General features: G+C 57.9%; 6 protein-coding genes across 6 annotated transcripts; all 6 read left to right on the top strand.

Moving 5' to 3' along the window:
- Positions 1-175: 175 nt before the first annotated feature.
- On the top strand, positions 176-1,441 carry P884DRAFT_209914 (oxidoreductase-like protein; the record flags this gene model as incomplete). Its single annotated transcript, XM_069438967.1, has 1 exon — positions 176-1,441. The coding sequence occupies one exon, from the start codon at positions 176-178 to the stop codon at positions 1,439-1,441; it is 1,266 nt and encodes a 421-aa protein (XP_069294274.1).
- A 1,620-nt stretch (positions 1,442-3,061) lies between these two features.
- On the top strand, positions 3,062-11,116 carry P884DRAFT_294671 (polyketide synthase; the record flags this gene model as incomplete). Its single annotated transcript, XM_069444290.1, has 2 exons — positions 3,062-3,217; positions 3,298-11,116. The coding sequence occupies 2 exons, from the start codon at positions 3,062-3,064 to the stop codon at positions 10,894-10,896; spliced, it is 7,755 nt and encodes a 2,584-aa protein (XP_069294273.1). The 3' UTR covers positions 10,897-11,116.
- A 1,158-nt stretch (positions 11,117-12,274) lies between these two features.
- On the top strand, positions 12,275-14,729 carry P884DRAFT_250595 (oxidoreductase-like protein). Its single transcript, XM_069440650.1, has 2 exons — positions 12,275-13,285; positions 13,391-14,729. The coding sequence occupies exons 1-2, from the start codon at positions 12,601-12,603 to the stop codon at positions 14,620-14,622; spliced, it is 1,917 nt and encodes a 638-aa protein (XP_069294272.1). The 5' UTR covers positions 12,275-12,600; the 3' UTR covers positions 14,623-14,729.
- Positions 14,730-15,065: 336 nt separating this feature from the next.
- On the top strand, positions 15,066-16,322 carry P884DRAFT_209897 (glycoside hydrolase family 18 protein; the record flags this gene model as incomplete). The annotated part of the gene is made up of 1 exon (XM_069438966.1): positions 15,066-16,322. One exon carries the CDS (start codon positions 15,066-15,068, stop codon positions 16,320-16,322), a length of 1,257 nt encoding a protein of 418 aa, XP_069294271.1.
- Positions 16,323-16,747: 425 nt separating this feature from the next.
- P884DRAFT_231063 (uncharacterized protein) lies at positions 16,748-17,586 on the top strand. Its single transcript, XM_069439815.1, has 2 exons — positions 16,748-17,125; positions 17,183-17,586. The coding sequence occupies exons 1-2, from the start codon at positions 16,779-16,781 to the stop codon at positions 17,376-17,378; spliced, it is 543 nt and encodes a 180-aa protein (XP_069294270.1). The 5' UTR covers positions 16,748-16,778; the 3' UTR covers positions 17,379-17,586.
- A 943-nt stretch (positions 17,587-18,529) lies between these two features.
- On the top strand, positions 18,530-19,627 carry P884DRAFT_316601 (uncharacterized protein; the record flags this gene model as incomplete). Its single annotated transcript, XM_069445290.1, has 3 exons — positions 18,530-18,572; positions 18,813-18,902; positions 19,011-19,627. 3 exons carry the CDS (start codon positions 18,530-18,532, stop codon positions 19,625-19,627), a joined length of 750 nt encoding a protein of 249 aa, XP_069294269.1.
- Positions 19,628-19,967: the final 340 nt, after the last annotated feature.

Here is a 19,967-nt window from a genome sequence, read left to right as displayed (position 1 = left end):
CGGGCTGGCCCTTCTCGACACGGGATTCACAGCTCCCAACCTCCAGAGCACTTCCGCCTGAACACCCCGGACAAGACAACCCGGAACACAAACATACATAAACCTACGGAGGACTCAAACAACTCCTCTACCTCGAGCACCTGAAACAAAAACTCGGACACAACCAAAAAAAACCATGGCTACTCTCACCGAGAACCAGATCGCCATCGTCAAGTCGACGGTGCCGGTCCTCAAGGAGCACGGCGCCACCATCACGACCGTCTTCTACAAGAACATGCTCGGGGAAAATCCCGAACTCAACAGCATCTTCAATATCAGCAGCCAAGCCACCGGGCGGCAGCAGCGGGCCCTCGCCGGCGCCGTGCTGGGGTATGCCACGTACATCGACGACCTCCCCAAACTGAAGGATGCCGTCGAGCGCATCGCCCACAAGCATGTCTCTCTGCAGGTGACGCCCGAGCAGTATGACATTGTCGGCAAGTACCTGATCCGGGCCATCGGCCAGGTCCTCGGGGACGCCGCCACCCCGGAGATCGTCGACGCGTGGATCGCCGCCTACGGCGCCCTCGCCAAGGTCTTCATCAACCGCGAGGGCGAGATGTACAAGGCCAACGAGGCCGACGGCTGGGTCGGGTGGCGCAAGTTCCGCATCGCCCGCAAGGTAGCCGAGAGCAACGTCATCACCAGCTTCTACCTTACCCCCGTCGACGGCCGCGTCCCGCTGCCCAAGTACTTGCCGGGCCAGTACGTGAGCCTGAAGGTGCCCGTCCCGCAGCTGGGCGAGGGGCGCCACCAGTGCCGGCAGTACTCGCTGAGCGAGGGCCCGTCGCAGGCGGGCGAGTACTACCGCATCAGCGTCAAGAGGGAGGACGGCACGCCCGAGACCAACGTGCCGGGCCTCATCTCGAACCTGCTGCACGCCAAGTACGCCGTCGGCGACGAGGTCGAGCTGTCGCACCCGCAGGGCGAGTTCTACCTCGACCCCTCCGACGCCTCCAAGGAGGGCGTCCCCGCCGTGCTCATCTCGGCCGGCGTCGGCGCCACCCCGGTCAAGGCCATGCTCGACAGCCTGACCGCCCCCGGCGCCGTGCGCCGCCCCGTCTCGTGGATCCAGTCGGCCCGCTCGAGCGCCGCCCTGCCCTTCGGCGAGTCCGTCCGCCAGATCTGCCGCGAACACGACAACGTGAGGGCCAACGTCTTCCTGCGCAACCTCAGCCCGGACGACGCGGTCGGCGTCCACTACGAGTTCGGCGACATGCGCCTCGACCTGGCCAAGCTGGACCGGGAGAGCCACCTGTTCGTGAACGACCCCAGGGCCGAGTACTTTGTCTGCGGCCCGGAGCCCTTCATGGTCGACGTCCGCTCCGCCCTGGTCTCCCTCGGCGTCGACCGGAGCAGGATCTTCCTCGAGCTGTTCGGGACCGGCGGGGTCTCCGATTAAGAGCCAGTGCTGGTGGAGTTGTCGGTTTGGTGTCAGGTCAACATCCCCTAGAAACGGCGGACGGGAATTACTTACCTAGTTGATGGGCGACATGACATGGGATGGGATGTGGAGTAGGTGTTTCTGGAGCCAACGGGATGTGTTTTTTGATGATATCGTCTCCTCGGCCGTTTGTTATAATTAGACGTCTTCGAGGGAACATAGCGAGCGATTGATTGGTGTAAATAGATATCGAACTGTACAGTTCTCTCTCCTCTCATCTAATATGTAGCTGGACTATTCCGTTCCTTATTTCGATACCTCTCAATCAATATAAGGTAATGACGCGATCCTCGACTCTTTTTTCGATTAATTTATGCAACGTGTGTCACAGTGTATCTCCTACCCTCCAACACTTTCCATCTGCCAGCGCCTGTTGATTTATTGATTACTAAATCAGTCCTAGCAGGGGAGTGGTTATAAACCCGTTAGCAATTTCCGCCATTTTTGTCCGTGTTGGTCTTCTTGCGGCAGAACCGCTAATTAGTTAGACCAAAGGCGAGCGAGCGCAAGTCCACCGCCGAAGACACCAAAAATGAAGGGGCATAATTAATTTCCGGCTGAGATATTCGGGAGACAGGTCCTGTTTCGGAGAGAAGCCCGAAACAGCCCAACACTCGAGATGCCAGGTTGTAGCCGGCTAGCGTTTGCAGCCCACACACATCTTCCATCTCTTGTAGAGATGATCAGACACGCAAGGGAGTAAGGAAGAAAGTGCAGAGTCCACTGGCTACGCGGACCTGAGCGCGGAGGAGACGTCACTGGATTACCACAGGACCACCAATGGTAGACGCGTATAATTCATATTTTTTGTGGCTGTGACCGCATCAGGGAAGTGTGATGAACGCGGGAAGTAAGATTTGAGGGTGCTTGGGAGGCGATTTATTACACAGAACTGCTTTAGCAACAACATCAGTAATTATTAGCCGCCTATCACCACCCCTTATGAGATCGGGCTCCGCCTCTAGGCTCTCTCCAAATCTCTTGCTACAAATATCAGCCAAGGTAAAAAACGAAGAAGAAAAGAAAAGAAAAGAAAAGAAAAAAGAAACTGTGTAGATTAGTCTCCTATTCCTATATTCATATCACAAATAGGTCTCGCGCGTTTTCCATTCCTCTGCCACTGGTCCAAGCAGAGCGTGGGCCCTTCCTTCGTCTCAACTCATCAGCAGTGTCACCGGGAAAAAGTCTGCTCTGTCCTGGACAAGATGAACAGACTCGCTGTTCTTTATTTTTGTTTACATGTTCGCGTTGATGCCACTGCAATTAGCCAGGGCGATTGTGAGCCAACAAAGGCGTGCCTTCTCGCCTTCTCTCTCCTCTCTTCCTCTCTTCCTCCTCCATCCACCTCAACCATCACAACACCAGATCTGAATTTTCTAGTTGCGCATTGCAAAGCGAGTTTGTTCTTTAGTCGTTATCTGCTGTGTTAAGCAGTCACTTGCATTCTCTCAATTTTCTGTTCGTTCAGCGATTCTGTCTCTTCAGCGCCTCTTTTTTTTTTTTTTTTTCTGTTCGACCCGATTTCTGACCGCTCTTCTGTCCCGTTTGCGCTGGCAAAGTTCAGAAGCGGACGACTTCATGGCATACAAGACTCCCATCTCGGAGCCTATCGCCATCGTCGGGGCAGCTTGTCGCTTCGCCGGGGGCGCCACCACGCCGTCGCGGTTGTGGCAGGTCCTCGAGAAGCCAATTGATTTGAGCCAGGAGATTCCTGCCTCAAGGTTCAACGTCAAGGTAAGCGGAAAGCGCTGTAATAATTCCCAATTGCGTCTTCCGCCCCGTTGAGGTTGAGCACCCATATCTGACAAGCACAGGCTTTCTATCATCCCGACGGAGAGTACCATGGCACTACCAACTCCCCCAGGGCGTATTTTATTGACCAAGACCACCGGGTTTTTGACGCGGCCTTCTTCAACATCTCTCCCAAAGAGGCCGAGGCTGTTGATCCTCAGCAGCGCATGCTGCTCGAGGTCGTGTACGAGGCGCTCGAGTCCGCCGGCTATTCGCTTCACCAGTACACTGGCGAGAAGGTCGCTGTTTTCGCCGGGCTCATGACAGGCGACTTCGACTCTCTCTCTCTGCGCGATGAGCTCGACACCAGCCAGTACTACGCCACTGGCAACGCGCGCTCGATCCTGTCCAACCGCATCTCATACTTTTTCAACTTTACCGGGCCCTCCATGACCATTGACACTGCTTGCTCCTCCAGCTTGGTTGCTCTTCACCAAGCCATCCTGAGCTTGCGCTCCGGGGAGTGCAAGATGGCCTGCGTCGCCGGCGCCAACCTCATCCTGACTCCGGAGAACTTCATCGCCGAGTCGAATCTTCACATACTCAGCCCCACGGGCCACTGTCGCATGTGGGATGCTGCGGTTGATGGGTACGCCCGCGGCGAAGGTGTTGCCGCCATGTTCATCAAGCCCTTGAGCCAAGCGCTCGCCGACGGTGATCACATCGTGGCCATCATCCGCGAGACCGGCGTGAACTCGGACGGCCGCTCTCGGGGAATCACGATGCCCAACTGGGAAGCCCAGTCACGCCTGATCCAGGACACCTACCGGTGCACCGGTCTGGATCCCGAGGCTCCCGAGGATCGCTGCCAGTATTTCGAAGCCCACGGCACTGGCACCATCGTCGGCGACCCCAACGAGGCCCGCGCGATCGAGGACGCTTTCTTTGGTCAGCACAAGTGTTCCGCCTCCGACGCCAAGCTTCTAGTCGGCTCTGTCAAAACCGTGGTCGGCCACACTGAAGGCGCTGCCGGCCTTGCCGGCCTTTTGAAGGTGGTGGAGAGCATGCATCACGGCATGGTGCCGCCGAATCTGCATCTCGACAAACTCAACCCTTACGTTGAGCCGTACTACAGCCACCTGTTCGTCCCTACCTCGGCTGTCGCCTGGCCCGACGTTCCGGTCGGACAGCCCAGGCGCGGAAGCGTCAACTCGTTTGGCTTTGGAGGTACCAACGCCCATGCTATCGTCGAGCAGTACGTGCCCGCGGTGCATGATCCTATCGCCCATTCCTATCGCCCGGGCCTCAGGACCCCGACGCCCTACAATCGACTCCGTGGCGCGGAGCACGGCCAGGTGTGTCTGCCGCTTCTTCTTTCGGCGCCCTCGCAGAAGTCGCTGGTGGCCGTAGCCAAAGCATACCGTGACCATCTCATTCAGGGACCTACGCACAGCATCCAAGAACTTGCTTGGCACACCTATGCCCGACGGACGGCTTTCCCGTTCCGCCTTGCTGTTTCTGGTCTCTCCTTGTCCGGACTCGTCAACAAGCTCGACACGTTGATCGCCGAATCCAACGACTACCCAAACGCGGACACCCTCGGCACTCGGGCCCGGCTCGGGGATGAGCAGCCCAAGACCCTCGGCGTCTTCACCGGTCAGGGTGCCCAGTGGGCCACGATGTCTCGCGGGCTCTTCCTCTCGTCCAAGGTCTACGCAGACACCATCCGGTCGTTGGATGCTATCCTGCGGACGTGCCCCGAGCCCCCTTCGTGGACGCTGGAGAACGAGATCATGGCCGACGCGCCCTTCTCCAAGATCTCGGAGGCGTCCATTTCGCAGCCTCTTTGCACGGCCGTTCAGCTCGCGCTGACCGAGCTTCTTCGCTCTCTCGGCATCACCTTCCACACCGTCCTGGGCCACTCCTCTGGCGAGATTGCCGCGGCATACGCAGCGGGTAGAATCTCTCTTGGCGACGCCATGCTGACTGCTTACTACCGCGGTTTGGTTGTTGACACGGCCCGTGGCGCCAACAATGCCAGGGGCGGCATGGTTGCGGTCGGCCTATCCAAAACGGAGGCAGAAGAGCTGTGCGCGAGACCGGAGTATCTTGACCGGCTTTGGGTCGCAGCCAGCAACGCGCCCACCAGCACTACGCTCTCTGGCGACGTCGACGCTGTTGGACAGGTCCGAGAGGAGCTGAGAAAACAGGGCAAGTTCGCCCGTGCTCTCTGCGTGGACGTGGCTTATCATTCCCCGCACATGGAGGGCCCTTCGGCCAAGTACGTCGAGGCCCTGAAGGGTTGTGGCATCACTCCGCTGGCCGGTAACAATACCATCTGGGTGTCGAGCACGCTTGGCCAGGGCCAGCCCTCACGAGCCGAGCTGGCCGCAAACTATTGGAAAGAAAACATGGTGCGGCCTGTCCTTTTCTACGAGGCCGTCGCTGCCGCCTTGGATACTTACGCTCCCTTCGATTGTGCCATTGAGGTTGGGCCGCACCCAGCCTTGAAGAGCCCGGTCATGCAGACCGTCATGACGATCGAGAAGGCTTCATCCATCCCGTACTCTGGCCTGCTCCACCACAAGTTGGACGATCGTGAGGCATTTGCGGATTTCCTCGGCTGGATGTGGACGCACTTTGGATCGTCCAGCCCTCAGATTCGCCAGTTCGTCTCGGGTTCTCTGCAGCCAGAGCTCGTGAACTCCCGCATCGTGAACACGCCGTCCTACCCATGGGATCACTCCCAGAAATTCTACCGAGAATCGCGCATCTCCCGCCAGTATCACTTCAAAGTCGATAGGCCCCACGAACTTCTTGGCGTCCGAACCCGCGACGACAATAAGCACCAACTCAGGTGGCGCAACATTCTCAGTTATCACAAACTGCCCTGGACCAAACATCACACCTTCCAGGGCCAGGCACTGCTTCCGGCTTCGGCGTATCTGGTCATGACCCTGGATGCGGCACGCATTGCACTGGCTGGTCGACAAGCTTCCGTCGTTGAACTACGCAATCTCGAGTTTCACAGCGGCATCATCCTTGAGCCAAACACGTCCGGTGTGGAAATCCTGTTCAACTTGTCCATCGAGCGCGAGTTCCCAAACGCCATCGATGCGTCATTCACGCTGACCTCGGTCATCGCGGGCGGCAGCTCGGACATGAAGAAGAACTTCAGCGGCAGCCTCACCATCGCCCTCGGGAATCCCTCCTCAGACGCTCTCCCGGCCCGGCCCCCAAGCCGTGCTGAAACATTGCACGCCAACCCTGACGCCTTTTACGACATGATGGCCAGTACCGGACTCGTGTACAGTTCCGCCTTCCGCGGTCTGCAGACTTTGGAGAGGCGCTACAACTTCGCTTCCGCCACGCTGAAGAAGTACCACGATGAAGACACCACCTCGTTGAGCATCAGCCCGGCTACGCTAGATAGCTGCTTGCAGACCGCATTCGTCACCATCTCGTCCCCGGGTGACAATGCGATATGGGGCGCCTTTCTTCCGTCCGAGATTGGGTGCGTCCGCTTCAGCCTGGCCACTTGCACCATCCAGGACCGCGACCGAGACCGGCTTGTGGTTGATGCTTACCTTACCAAGGCGACGCCTGCCACCGAGCGAACCGCTCCGTCCTACACGGCCGATATCGACATCTTCAACCCCAAGGGAGACATGGAGATCCAGATCCAGGACCTCACTGTTGGCTGTATCGGCTTGACCAGTGCCGAAGATGACTATGAGCTCTATCTCACCACCAGGTTCGATATCGATCCGGACTATGAGATTGTTTCTGCAGGGCCAATCGACCAGGCCGCGACGAATCTGAACCTAGTTAAGAGCTGCGAGCGGGTCGCGGCCCTCTACTCCAGCCAGACACCTACCCTCCACCGTCGTCCTTTGGGTTTGTGGCTGGGCCAGACCAAGGCGCCCAGGCCGCCGAAGCCGTGGGGAGCCGAGACGGAGGAGACGTTGGACAGCTTCATCCGCACCTCTCCTTACTTCGTCACCCTTGACTTCATCCGCGAGCTGGGCAAGAACCTCCCGGATGTCCTGGTCGGAATGTTGCCTGCGATCATGGAAGAGGCGCACCAACTCGTCGCATTCCAACAGCATGTATCCAGGGTTGTCACGCAGATCTCGCACAAGTACCCCCGGATGAGTGTTCTGGGACTTCTAGACACTGACATGGGCTTGACCGAGCATGTGCTGACCGGCTTGAATGATTCTTTCACCTCGTACCGCCTCGGATCGGAGCCAGAGAGGAACCTGGACGATCGTATCCCGCTCAACGACCCTATCAGGCGGAAGATTTTGGTAAAAGGGATTGACCTGAACGCCGGCGAACCGGAAGAGAATTCACGGTATGACCTCGTGCTGCTTACGTCTTCCATCGTCGATCCCCAGAAGACCGCAAGCACGCTTCGGCTAGTCGGGCGCATGATGCGCCCCGGAGCCTTCTTGATGCTCGTCAATGTATCTCGAAGCCCGCTAAAGGACAGGATTCGGCGCTACGCCGGTATTTCGACTGGCTCGGACGTCCTTCCTTCTCCGCCGGACTGGCCGGATCTTCTCGATTCATGCGGATTCGGGTACTCGATGAAGAACGGGAACCAGTACTACCCTCCCGGGTTTTCACTCATCATCCGACACTCCGACTCAACCGAGAAGACGTCGCTGCTCAACCCTTTCGCCAATCTGGGCCATTCACTCCTCTCTGACCGCCTGCTAGTTGTCGGTGGAAAGAAGAAGTCAACGGCACTCATCTCGTCATCCGTCTGTTCCACTCTCGGAGCCCGATGCGGTGCTCTTGAGCAAGCCGAGACGCTTGAGTGGGTTGATGCTGAGAACGCGGCATCCTTGTCGGCGGTAATCATCCTCAGCGACATGGATGAGCCCATTCTGGCCACCATGACGAACAAACGAATGGAGGCTCTCCGGGCACTCTTCAAACCGCAGATGACCGTCCTCTGGGTCACCCACAACGCTCGGTTCCTCAACCCAGACCACGCGGCATCGTTTGGGTTCACCCGCACCCTGGCTGCGGAGGTTCCCGGGCTCGTCCTGCAGATGCTCGATCTCACCACCGCCGACACCGCGACGGCCTCGCTGGCCATCACGGAGACCTTTGCCCGGCTCATCAAGCAGAGCCTGGCTCACCGCGCGAGCGGGAGCGAGCCGCTTTGGATCAACGAGCCCGAGATCCACTTGGAAGACGGCCACCGGCTTGTTCCGCGCGTTGTGCCGTGGAAAGAGGGTAACAACCGGGTAAACGCCTTCCGCAGGGTCGTGAAGACGACTGTAAACACCCTGGAGAAAACTGTACGCATTGTGGAATCAGCGTCGTCTGGAGAGCACAGCACGTATTACCATATCGAAGTCGAGAAGCTCGTCGCCCCGGCTGCCGAGGCTGGAACGCTGATGATTCAGGTCGACTACAGCACCGTGCAGGCCATCAGGATCGGACGTTTGTCTTTGCACCTCTGCGTCGGAAATCACCCGGAGACTGGGAAGCTGTACGCGGCCCTGTCGGAGAAGAATGCGTCTTACATTGCTGTCCCACCGACAAGTGCGATCGAGATCGACGAAACCCCCATCGACCAATCGCTGTTCCTTGCATATCTGGCTCGCTATACTACAGCTCTCAACATCGCTAGTGCTGCACAAGGTTCTCCTATTCTTTTGGTCGAGGGGGACTCCATGTTCCATCACTGTCTCCAGGAGTTTCTCGGAGAGGACAGCACGAAGCTCCGTGCCTGCTCGAGCGACCTTACTAGGTGCATGAACATGCCTGAAACGATCTACCTCCATTCCCGCTCACCGATTCGGGATGTGAAGGCTTTGTATCCTCCTGAGGGAGCTTGGGTTCTCGACATGTCCACAGGCTCGAGCCAGCTTTCTCATCTGCTCATGCAGACCATGCCAAGGAATTGCAGATACACAGCCTACAAGGCCCTTCTCGGGACCAACCGTCTCACAAGCGATGAGAAAGACGCATACTCCGCGCAGTTCTGGGACAGGGCCGTGGCTCTTTCTCTTGCCAAAGCAGAGTCTCGTGAAACCGGTCCTGCTCCCGCCCTGACGACGATCAGTGACTTGCTTCGAGCCGGAGAGCCTAGCCCACCTTTCTGTCTTGTCGACTGGAAGTCTGACCGTTTAGCGTCGCAGAGAGTCAAGCCGTTGGCCGGGACGGGCCTGCTGAGCCCGACAAAGACGTATGTTCTCGTCGGCTTGACTCGCGACTTTGGCCAGAGCCTGTGTAGGCTGTTCGTTCAGCAAGGTGCACGCCACATTGTACTCTGCAGTCGAAATCCGCCCAAGACGCAGCCGAACTGGCAGACCGAGATGATGGCCAAGGGCATCAATGTTCGCTTCGAAACGCTCGACGTTACCAGCCTGGAGCAAGTCCTGGAGCTCAAGGCCAAGCTATCCGAGACCCTCCCTCCGGTGGGTGGCGTGGTCAACGGCGCCATGGTCCTCGAAGACCGTGTCTTCTCGCAAATGTCTCTCGACACCTTCCACCGGGTCACGAAGCCAAAGACAATCGGGTCCAGGAACCTTGACCAAGCCTTCAGCGCGGCCGACATGGACTTTTTCATCATGACCTCCTCCTTCGCGGCGATCGGCGGCCACGCGGGCCAGAGCAACTACGCCGCCGCCAACATGTACATGAACGGTCTCGCGGCCTCCCGCCGGCGCCGCGGCCTCCCGGGCTCCGTCCTCAACATCGGCGTCATCTACGGCCTGGGCTTCCTGCACCGCGAGAAGGGCTCCCTCTACCAAGGTCTCGAGCGCGAGGGCTACCCGCCCATCTCGGAGCGCGACATCCACCACATGTTCGTCGAGGCCATCGTCGCGGGCAAGCCCGCAGGGACCGGCCGGCAGCAGCAGGCGGAGGAGGAAGTCTACGACATCACCACGGGCCTGCGTCGCTTTCCCGCCAGCAGCCCCTCCCTGCATTGGCACCACGACCCGCGCTTCGGCCATCTCACGCGGCGCGACGACCACGATGACGACGATGACGTCTTCTCGGGCGCGCCGCGCACCGTCGCGAACGCCGGGGCCTCTGCCGCCGCCGCCGGCTCCCACCACAAGAATGACGAGGGCAGCCTGCGCCAGTGGCTCGACGCCGCTACCACGCACGACGAGCTCGTCGACGTGCTGGTGCCGGCCTTCCTCGGCCGCCTGCGCCGGCAGCTGCAGCTGGAGCCCGACGCCGCACAGGCGGAGGAGGCGGCGGGCGGCGGCAGCGTGACGGCGGAACACAGCATCGTCGACCTGGGCGTCGACTCGCTCGCGGCCCTGAGCATCCGGGCGTGGGCGTGGAAGGCGCTGGGCCAGGACGTGGCGGCCATGAAGCTCCTGAGCGGGGCGACGGTCGCGGAGCTGTGCCGGGAGATCGCCGGCGGCATCTTGGAGGCTCGGAAGAAGGCGGCCCGGGAGAAGGGCGAGCGGATCGGCGAGGCGGACGACGGCGCCGCTGCGGCTGCGGCTGCGGCTGTCGAGGAGAACGGGAGCGAGGTTGTTGTTGTGACGCCCGGCTCTCTTACGACTATTCCTAATACTGCCTCTTTTGTTTCTGGCAGCGTGCGAGAGACTCCGGAGTCTACTGCGGTTTTCTCAAATACGGGGGAGAATAGTCAGGTGGAAGATGCGGGCGGCGAACGATGTTACGGAGAGGTAATATAATAATATGATCCAGCTTCGGATATTGGTGTGGTGTTGGTATTTGGGGACTTGACGATTGGGGCATTCAAAATTTCCTGCTTTTTGTCGGAGTATCGGGGGTGAAGATTAGACGGAGAACTTGCCATTTCGGTGTCGGTTGAAGGATAGAGATGGTCGGGTTGGACACTGATCCTCTTCATGCTTTGTTCTCATTCCATTCGCGGGAGGCGACTTCTTTGCGACTCTGGTCACGGACATGGGGGAACTGACTTGGACATGTATGTACCGGTGCATAATACCAAGCGGAGGACCGCCAGTGTTATTAGATGGGCGGATCGGTCCGTCCGGTTGGTTTCCCGCTGTGGAGTATTAAAATGGATTGATAATATGGTGTACCGTAACCGATTATCTTCGCATGTCTCGATGGGTCACTCCATTGATAAGTTGTGCTCCCGCAGGGCGGCTCGGAGTCAGGAATGATGGATTATTACATGACTCACTTCCTCTCGGACCCCTCTCATGAACGTGCTGTACAAATGTGCATCTGCAGGATGTACATACTGTTCTAACTACGTGTCGGACGCACAATAAATTGACGCGATATCGGAAGCGGTTGGAGCTGACCCTTCCCCCGGTAATTCCTAATAGGGTTTCCCGGTCTTGGTGCTGCTGCTTATCACAGTAGCTGGCTGCAGCTTGGCGGAGCTGAGATATTACTGGCCTCTATCGACCCACCCATCGATATTTGTAAACACAGTGCAAGAGTTCCCCTGGGTTTGGAGTCTGCTTTGTAGGGGGAGGAGTCAAAGTCCTGCGGCTAAGTTCCGCAGAGAGACACCCGAAAGAAGGGACCTTTGGTGCGGGGTCAGGGTCTGGACTCGACTCTTCCCGCAGTTGACTTTCCCGAGATGCTGTGCTCCTGGGGCCCCGCGTTTTCATTGCCCCACGACGTCACCTCGTGATCTCTCAATCCAATTCCCGGATTCGCTCCTGCACGTCGCCGGGCGGCCGATGGCGACGTGCCTGGATAATCACTTCCTGTCCGGTGGAACTCAAAGAAGTACCACCAAAAGTAGGATGAGGGGGTTGATTCTGTTCTCGGAGCGCCCTGTAATTATGTATCTACCTGACTCTGCCGTACCTTTCCGTTGTTAATTAAGGGTTGGAGCAGGTGTTACTTGACCAAAGCCGTATAAAGTAATGCTTTGTTGAGGGGAGGGCAAAATGGGAAGAAGTTTAATTAAGGAAAGGGGAAGAGGAAGAAAAGCAGAAAATCGGGAAGCTCAACAAATGTGTGGGAAAAATACTACTAGAGCACAGTGCTCACCAACTCCCCGGTCTTAACCTTCCGCGTCTACCGAGTGTTCAAGTAGAAACTGTGTGAAACAGTGAGTACCTCTGCTAAACCGACTACGCTGCAATCCATGTGTCACCGAACAGGGCAACTCCGCTCGCTGCCTACCCACATCGCGCTTTCCCCTTCTTCCCCTCAACAGAAGCTGCTGCTCTCTCTCCGGTCAAGGCATCCATTAACTTATTAATATTTCCCAACCGACCCCATCCTGACTCCCCGCAATACCAATGCGAACTCCCCGGTTTCAATTACAGCCTGAGCGACGACAAGGCCTACAATCAATCAACAACAGCAGCAGCAGCAGCATTAGCAGCACCAACAGCACAGCACAAGCACAAGTGAGTTGACAGCGCCAATCCCCAACCCGCACAATGACAATCCCCGCATCGGAACGCGTCGTCCCCGGCTCTGTCAACCTGGCCCCGGCCCCCTGGCCCGCCTCTGCCACCACTCCAGCCGTCTCCGTCGACGCCCCGCGCGTCGCGGCTGACCTGGTGGCCGCCCTCAACGCCGCCCTCGCTGGTGGCAACTACGCCGCTGCTGCCGACCTGTTCCTGCCCGACCCTGGCCCGGCCAATGGAGATGGCGCGTCTCCATCGTCCTTCTGGCGCGATCATCTCGTGCTCTCGTGGCGGCTGCGCACGCTCAAGGGGCGCGACAAGATCCGGGAATTCTTGGAGGCTCAGCTCGGGGGTGGAAAGATGATTCGGTTCGAAGTGGATTCGTCGAGCGAGTTCCGTCGGCCGCAGACGGCCGAGTTCCGGCCGCTGGGCGGGGTGACGGGGGTGCAGTTCTTCGTCAGGGTCGAGAGGGACGACGGGGTGGCCGGGCGTGTTGGACGGGGAGTGGTCCGGATGGTGGAAGCAGAGCCCGGGGTCTGGAAACTATGGACCTTGTTCACCACGCTGGAGGAGGTGAAGGGGTCGGAGGAGAGGAAGGGCGAGAGGAGGGAACGGGGCGTGCAGCATGGAGCAATAGGAGGGAGGCGGAATTGGGCGGAGAGAAGGAGGGACGAGAGCGAGTTTGTCGGCACGGATCCTGTGGTCTTGATTATTGGTCAGTCTCGACTCCCCTTTAACCCCGGTCACCCCCTTTTTCTTCCTCGCGTTTTCTCTTTCTGTGAGTTATGAGGTTGAAGATAGTGATGCTGACTGTGCGCAGGTGCTGGCCAGGGGGGTTTGACCGCCGCCGCGCGGCTCAAGATGCTTGGAATTCCGGCCTTGATCATTGACAAAAACAGCGCTGTTGGAGACAATTGGCGCAAGCGTTACCACCAGCTCGTGCTGCACGACCCTGTCTGGTATGACCACATGCCATACGTTCCATTCCCCGACTTCTGGCCCATCTTCACCCCGAAGGACAAGCTTGCGGACTGGTTCGAAGCGTACGTCAAGGCCCTCGAGCTCAATGTGTGGACCGAGTCAGAGATGGTGTCCTCTTCCTGGGATGACGCCAAACAACTTTGGACGGTACAGATCAAGCGCGCTCGCGCCAGTGGTCAAGAGGTTAGGACTTTCCACCCGAAGCACATCATCATTGCCACGGGACACTCGGGAAGGCCGCACATGCCGTCCATCCCCGGCATGGAGTCGTTCAAAGGCGATCTGCTTTGCCACTCGGGCAGTTTTCCCGGCGCCAAGGAGGGCCGCAAGGGCAAGAAGGCGGTGGTCGTCGGCGCATGCAATTCCAGCATGGACATCTGCCAGGATTACGTCGAAAAGGGATACGACGTGACGATGGTGCAGCGCTCGTCGACCTACGTTATCTCAAGCGAGACCGCCCTGAAGGTTACTCTCGCCGTGCTTTACGAGGAGAACGGTCCGCCGGTAGAAGACAGCGACATCGCAGTTTGGGGCTGGCCCAGTGAGGTGCTCAAATCTGTCCAGGTTGATCTCGCAGCTATCTCGGTGGCGCGCGACAGGGAGATGCTCGATGGGCTGGACAAGGCTGGTTTCAAGATTGACACGGGCCCGTCGGGTGGAGGCCTGTTCCTCAAGTATCTACAAAGAGGAGGAGGGTACTACATCGATGTGGGTGGGGCAAAGCTAATTATCGACGGCAAGATCAAGGTCAAGCATGGCCAGGAGATTGCGCAGGTTCTTCCCACAGGGCTCAAGTTCGAGGACGGGAGTGAGGTGCAGGCGGATGAGATCGTGTTCGCGACCGGGTACGACAACATGAGGACAACGGCCAAGGAGATTCTTGGGGACGAGCTCCCTGACCAGGTGGGAGATGTCTGGGGATGGGATCAGGAGGGCGAAATGCGGACTATCTGGACGCGCAGCGGACACCCAGGTCTTTGGTTTCACGGCGGAAACTTGGCCTTCTGCAGGTACTACTCGAGGCTCGTCGCCCTCCAAATCCTGGCCAGGCTGAAAGGCTTTGAAACTTGATCAGCAGGAAATACCAGGGTGTTAATTAAGATATGGATTGATCAAAAGAATGTATTGGAAGACTAGATTTAAATTTAATCAGAGGAAGAAGCTCTTTACTCCTGGTGAATGGTGAAGTCCTCATGGTTCTCTTGAGGAGTTGACTTACGACAGATGTTGGAGGAGGGCGACTGCTGGGTTGTGGTTTGGCCTGTCGCTACTTCTGTTGACGGTCCCTTCCGATGATGCCAGTTAACACCTGCATGCACTTACGGAGAGGGCAAGGACTGCCCTGAACAACATTACTAATTAATTACCCAACGCTTGCCAAGGCGCTCGAGTCTTGATCCCCCCCTTTGCTTCACCAACCTGACTTGCTCTGTTGTGATTCGCTCCTCGTTGCATTAATTAATTAACCTACAATAATAATTCCTCATCTTCCGTCCTACGATTTAATTAGAGTAATGGTTCACATAGGGTTGTTCCTCGCGCTCATCGCCTCCTTGCCCCGGACCGTCGCCGCAGGCCCTCCCCAGCAGCGCCAGGCCAGCCTGAACCGAACACAGCCGGAACTCCCTCGTCTCATGCTCTATCACCAGACGACCCATGACGCCACTGGCCGGCCCATCTCGCTCCTACCGCTGGTCACCAAGCAACACATTGGCCTCACCCACCTCATCGTTGGCGCCTTCCACGTCCACGCCAACGGGACGATCCATCTCAATGACCATCCTCCTTGGCACCCACGCTACTCGACCCTATGGGCCGAGACCCGCATCCTGCAGTCGTCATCCACGGCTGGCGGCAGAAGCGGAGGGGTCAAGGTCCTGGGCATGGTGGGCGGCGCGGCGGCGGGGAGTTTTGCGGCGGACACGCTGGACGGGGACGGGGCCGCCGCGGCCGCGTTCGAGGCGTCGTACGCGCTCCTCCACGAGGCGGTGCGGGCGCACGCCCTCGACGGCGTCGACCTCGACGTGGAGGAGCCCATGTCGCTGCGGGGCGCCGTACGGCTGGTCCGCCGTCTGCGGGCGGACTTTGGCCCGCGCTTCGTTATCTCGTTCGCGCCCGTGGCCACGGCCTTGTTGGGAACAGGGGCGGGAGAGGGAACGGGAACGGTAACGGGAACGGAAACGGGGCGGCGGGGACGTGGGCGTGGGCGGGGAGGAGCGGGGAACCTGAGCGGGTTCGACTACCGCGCGCTGGAGCGGGCGGTGGGGAGGGAGATTGCGTTCTACAACGCCCAGTTCTACAACGGGTTCGGCGGGATGGCGGACACGCGCCTCTTCGACGCCATCGTCGGCGAGGGATGGGAGCCGGACAGGATCGTCATCGGGCAGCTGACGAGCCCCGAGAACGGGGGCGGGTTCGTGGGGCACGAGCGACTTGCGAGGACGGTCGAGCGGCTGAGGAGGAAGCACGGCGAGATTGGCGGCGTCGCCGGGTGGGAATATTTCAACGCCGTCCCGGGCGGGTCGAGCCGGCCGTGGGAATGGGCCGAGAGCATGACGAGGATCCTCCGGCCTCCCGGGACAGAGCCGGTGTTGAGAATCACGAGGGAGATGGCGGAGAGGCTGAGCCGTGCGTGGATGGTGAGCGCAGCGGAGGGAGGAGGAGGAGAAGGAGGAGCAGGGGGTATTAGTAGTGCCAGCGGGTTGGGTACAGCGGAGAGAAGAGTTGGGCTGGCGCCGAACATCGATTACATGGCCATGGTGAATGCATGATAGGAGTTCTCGTATTAGGTGAAAAATGCCCATAATTAGCGAATTGAGTGTCCATATTTATTTCTATCTTATTTTTTTGTTTATTTCTTCCCATAATATGTTATTCTCTTCTTGCCTTTCTTTGCATCTCTCCCTCGAGCATTACGTTTCTCGTTTGTGCGCTTGTTTTCTCTTGTGTATACGGGCTCTGCTCTTCCTAAAGACGTAGTTCAATCAACTGGTTCCGTGCCTTTCCTCAATTACAGAGTAAGAATTGCGAGTCTGCCCTGAGATCTTTAGCAGCTGACAAGCCAGCAACTACCAGCTGGCGACGGAAAGTTTTGCACCCACGTCAGGCAGTCCCGAGACCCGCCGGAACCCAGGTTGAGGGCCCCACTCTCCACCCTCCCGCTTTCACTTTTGACGATCAAAGTCGAGAGCCGAACCGGAAGATCAATCAAGTGAGCATCGCCAACAATGGGTCGTCCATCCGGGGTCGTCGGGCGTACGCAGCTCAAACAGGATGACCTAGTGCGCATCCAGACGCTGTCGCGCGACGCGCGCATGGGCCCGTCCGAGATCCGCCGCGTCACGGGTTACTCGATTCACCAGATCAAGTACGCACTCAAGAAGAAGACGCCTACGGTTGGTAAGCGGTCGGGGAGGCCCAGGAAGGGCGAGGTGGCTCCCAGGAAAAAGAAGGCCGCTGAGGCGGGCGCGGCCGGAGACGGGCAAATCGAGCAGCTGGGTCCTCCGGTGAGCCAGGATGAGAGCGCCGAGGCCGGCGAAGGGAGCGGGGAGCTGAGCGTAGAGTTAAATAACCAGTTAGTCGGCCCTCAGTCCATTGCCGTTGGGGCCACGCATCTGACAGCTTCACACAGAGCGCCCGGGCAAGTTGGGCAGCAAGAGCTCGGGCGACTCGATGATGGGCAGCAGCACGTGCCCGACCAAACTCACCAACAACAGCAATACCAACAATTCCAAGAAGCACAGCAATCGCAACAGCTTCAACAACAAGAGCAGCAACACAGACAGCCAGATCAATCCGGTCAAGCATTTCAGCCCCCTCAGCCGTGAGCAGCACCCGATGTAGAACCGAGGAGTCTCAAAGGGGTGAGAGAAGGCAAAAATGTGTCAAAGATCTGTGCCTGTCCAAATTAGCTGGCTATAATAAGCGTAATAACTCAGGATTCGGCAGACTCGTTTGTCAGTTCCGGAAAGTAGCAGCAGATTGCTGGTCCATGCCGTTGTCAGGCAGCTGAACATGGTCTACATTCGTTCTCTGTAACCCAGAGTTGGACGGCCCAGTAGAGCGTGCTGCCACGTCACGGCCAATGGCTCAAACCCACCCTAATCGTCACAGATACTTGTCTTGTTGATATCATCCGCCTTGCGAGGATACCCTCTGGCCGCGGCTCAGTCGATCGAGGGATAACTAGATGTCTCTGGCTGCATGGCGGCACTCCGAACCGGCGAGTCATGTGCGAAGCCGTCGACCCTGAATCAATCGGGGTCAGGTACCAGGGGTAGATCACTGTATCTACGTAATTATTTACAAGTTCCTGTGGATATCTCAAATAACGAGTTGGGTGTGGTTGCTATTCGAGAGCGGATTTCAATCACTCCAAGTTTCGGCTCTCAAGTGTCCGGTTTGACTGACTCAGGGTATATCCTGAATACTATTTGCTTCAGGGAGTGTTTGCTCGCAGTCTCCGCGTCCGGGAACATAGTCCAGACCGCTTCGAGGGTCGATGTTCAAAAAAAAAAAAAAAAAAACGGGTATCTTAATAACTGATACGCTTCCCCATCCTATCCCCACATGCTCCATCGCCTCGAGACATTTATGCTCCTGTCAATCCTGTTGCAAGCAAACAAGATCAGCATGGCACAGGTGCTGATGATCCCGAATCGTATCGCCGGTTGAGGGGGAAGGGTGGCTGGGCCCCTGTTTCAGCCTCGCGGTGGCGCGCTCATCCGAGCGTGCTCATGACTCGACATCACAGGCTGGCATCATCCTCCACCCGTACGCGCTGCACCACCAAAAGAAACACCGGAGATGTCAATCGACGGGCAGCATATGTGTTGAAACACTAACAGCTTCAGCGAGTGCTCCACGGCGCAAATCACATCTGATCGTTGCCAATTCTGCTCACCCTCACGGTTTTAGGCCTTTGGCAGATGAGGGTGAATTACGTAGTAGTTGGTATATATGAGGCTTGGGATGAACAATGGCGTTCCTGAGAGTGCATTCCTCTCTTTTTTGTCAACCCAGTGAACAGCACTGCTCATCTTTCCCTTGGGCTTCTCATTCTTGTCACTGTCCTTATTATCTGACCTTTGTTTTCATCCCAGTACCGGCATTGATTGCTGTCCCTTTTTCCCTTTCAGCTGCGGCTTATTGGACCTCAACGTGTATCCGGTTCTGGTAACCGACACAAAAGAGTCGAGGAAACAAGAACAGTAGAGAAAAGCAAGAAGGAAAAAAAAAAAAAAAAAAAGAGAGAAAAAAAGGTCAATCCTCGTTCCTCGCCTCCATCGCTCCAGTCCTTCTGCTGGGGACCTCCTCGTCCGCGTTCCAGCTCCGTGAACGCTGCACAGCGGGTAAGCATAATTACGCCTATCACTTAGTTAACCCAACCATAACCTACTACGCCTACCCAAATTCTATGGGGTTAACCTACCTGGCTGACCACATTCTCCCGCATCCAGCCCCTGATGCGCCGCCCGCGACGCTGACGACCTCGGTGGTCCCGACCACCGCCGCCGCCGCCGCCGCCTCCCCCGCGGGCCCTGCCAATGCCGCGACCACTGCTGCTGCTGCTGCTGCTGCTGCTGCTGCTGCTGTTGCAGATGGCTTGCTTGGTGACGAGGAGGATTCCGAGCTCGGCCAAACGACGCACTTTCGACGCTGGAGGGTGAGGAGGCAGTTCGGTAAGGGCAAAGGCAAGGGAAAGGGCAAAGGTAAAGGGAAGGGCAAGGGCAAGGGCAAGGGCAAGGGAAAGGGAAAGGGCAAAGGTAAGGGAAAGGGTAAAGCTGCCGGCGGTGCTGCCGCCAACGGTACGGACGTCGGAGTGGGCGCCGGCGCCGGCGCTGGTTCTGGTGCCGGCGGGGCTAACACCGGAGCCGGCGGCAACGCCTTTGGTAACGGAGGCGACGAGGGCACTGGTGCCGGGGCTGGAACCGGATTTGGTTCCGGGGCTGGTAACGGTTTTGGTGGGAACGGGGGTGGTAACGGTGCAGGCAGCGGCGCTGGAACGGGCGCGGATGCCGGCTCTGGCGCTGGAACAGGGTTCGATACGGGAACAAACGGGGGAAGCACGGACTGAGAGCTTCTAAAGAGGTGTCAGAACTAGGCAGGTGGCTATGGGGAGACGGGACGAGGGGCAGAGTCAGGAAGGGAATGTTCTTCCCAGCTAAGAATCCGAAACAATCGTGTTGTTGTAACCAGGGGGATACCTAGTGTTACCTTGTGTATACTAGCGTATCAAGTACGGATTATTAGATTGAACAGCGTAACCTGGATGTGAGCCGAGAAAACAGCGGCCAGGTGCACACGTATAAATTAATTAATTTTCCGCTCCCTGTCCACTTTTCTTCCCTTTCTGTTCATTTTTTTAAAACAAACATTATCATTAATCCGTATTTGTCCTCCCTTCCGTAGGCAAT

The sequence above is a fragment of the Thermothelomyces heterothallicus genome (genome assembly GCF_042370625.1).
Source record: "Thermothelomyces heterothallicus CBS 202.75 unplaced genomic scaffold P884_scaffold_30, whole genome shotgun sequence".
Taxonomy (NCBI): domain Eukaryota; kingdom Fungi; phylum Ascomycota; class Sordariomycetes; order Sordariales; family Chaetomiaceae; genus Thermothelomyces; species Thermothelomyces heterothallicus.
Note: the sequence above shows the minus strand (reverse complement) of the source record. Positions and strands in the feature narration are given on the sequence as shown.